Source organism: Peromyscus eremicus, chromosome 18 (assembly GCF_949786415.1).
Source record: "Peromyscus eremicus chromosome 18, PerEre_H2_v1, whole genome shotgun sequence".
In the NCBI taxonomy this organism is placed as follows: Eukaryota; Metazoa; Chordata; class Mammalia; order Rodentia; family Cricetidae; genus Peromyscus; species Peromyscus eremicus.
Genome location: NC_081434.1, coordinates 41,521,951 through 41,523,813, shown reverse-complemented (window position 1 = coordinate 41,523,813; position 1,863 = coordinate 41,521,951). Strand labels below are relative to the sequence as shown.

Genomic DNA, 1,863 nt, shown 5'->3' with positions numbered 1-1,863 from the left:
CCTGTTTTAGACATGCACTCCAATACAGTGTCTGTAAAGAAAGAAACAACCAATTTTTTCCATTATAATAGTATTTTATTATTTCATAGCAATAAAAGAGATAACAGTACAGTAGGAAATATTTACAAAAACACTAATGTGCTGGATTAAAGGTTCTCCCTTCAAGGCCACTGGATAAGAAAGGCTGGACAGGGTTTTGGAAGGTGCCTGGGGGGTACTTATATATGAGGGAACTCTTGGCAACATTCAGGAAACTTAAACATCCATCATCACAATCCAGGAATACCCCAACCCGGCCCAGTGGCCTCTCTATATAGTGCCGGAAGACTGGGCATGTGGTGAGGAGACTGTAATGATTGCCCTCCTTCACACACACAAGAAGAAAGGCACCCTCATAGTCAATCATTCGGTTGGTATTCCTTAACCAGGAATCCCTACAGACCCCTACAGCCCAGTCCCCAGAGCCCTGCAAATCCACCTCCCAGTAATATTTCCCTGAGATGAAGTTCCCGGATCCCCAAGAAGCCAAATAGTATCCAACAGAATCCACAGACGAATCCTTACGGTGATGTCCGAAGCTGAATTTTCTCAAGACATTAAACAGGTTCATCTTGTAATGGAATGTGGTTATATTTTCAAAGAAAATGTGCACCTGGATGTGCTTGAACCTTTCAGTCAGTCCAGTGATGGGTAGGGCACTGAGTTCAGGTTGCATACCCTGGGGCATGCTCAGCTGCATTGACTCACTCCTTCTGACCATGTCATCCAAACCCTGGAGCAGTACCACATATGGCTCCTGGGACATTGCCATCAGCTCCCGATACATATCTCTTAGTTCTTTGCTCTTTTGCACCATCATGGCTTCACTCTTCCTCAGTTTCTCTAAAACACATTGGCCTTCCTTTCTCATGCACTCGATATGTTTCTCTCCCTCTTTACAGAGGAAGGGATGCAGCTCCCTATACTCGGTCCTGATCATTTCTTCCCGCAGAGTCACATAGTCCATCCACAAAGTTCTTGTTCTCTTCTCGGCCTCGATATTCTCTTGATTTTCTTGGATCTTCTCCCATAAAGATGCCATCTGCTTCAGAACTCTTTCCATTTGATGCTCAGCTGCTGCCTCAATGGGACAATGTCTGTGACCTCTGTGCTCATGGGAGTTAGAGCAGAGTTGACAGAGGAAGATCCTGCTCTCAACACACAAGATCCTCTTTGTCTCCTTGTGGGTCCCACACTTATGCTCCTCAGAGCTCAGGTCCTTCATGAGGCTGGCTTGTCTGGCAATGGACACCAGCTTCTTCAGAACAACGTTGGTTCTCATTTCCTTCTGTTGGCATGGTTCCCGACACATAGGGCAGTGGACTACAAGTTGCGTGTCCTCCCAGGAAAGCTGGAGGCAGGCTCGACAGAAGCTGTGGCCACAGCTTATGGTGACTGGCTCTGTAAGGCAGCTCAGGCAGATGAAGCAGGTGAGTTCTTCCTGGAAGGCTTGTGACATGTCTGACTCCATTTTCCCACGGAATAGACTCTGGTCTCAGCAGTGTCTGCTGGGGTCACAACAATGTTAGCTCAGCTCTGTGCAGTGATCCTCAACGTGAGGGCGAGGAGGATCTAGCAGTCTAGGAGCCAGAAGCTATGGAAACACACTCTGTCTGGTCTAGAGGAGAAGGAACCTGCCTGGCCCCTGGAGTGTGCTTATATACACGCTAGAGACCACACCCACTCTAAGTAGCAGTAATCTGATTGGATGGAAGATGGAACTAAATCTATGGCCAACACCCACAAAACAATCCTCCACAATAAGGTTTCCTGAGTCACACATCTTATCTGGGTGTGATAGCTCACACCTGGAATACCAGGGCC

General features: G+C 47.3%; 1 protein-coding gene across 1 annotated transcript; it reads right to left on the bottom strand.

Moving 5' to 3' along the window:
• Positions 1 to 226: 226 nt before the first annotated feature.
• Positions 227 to 1,510, bottom strand: LOC131895264 (tripartite motif-containing protein 43-like; the record flags this gene model as incomplete). Its single annotated transcript, XM_059245693.1, has 1 exon — positions 227 to 1,510. A coding segment is annotated over exon 1 (1,284 nt), but the record flags the coding sequence as incomplete, so codon positions are not given.
• Positions 1,511 to 1,863: the final 353 nt, after the last annotated feature.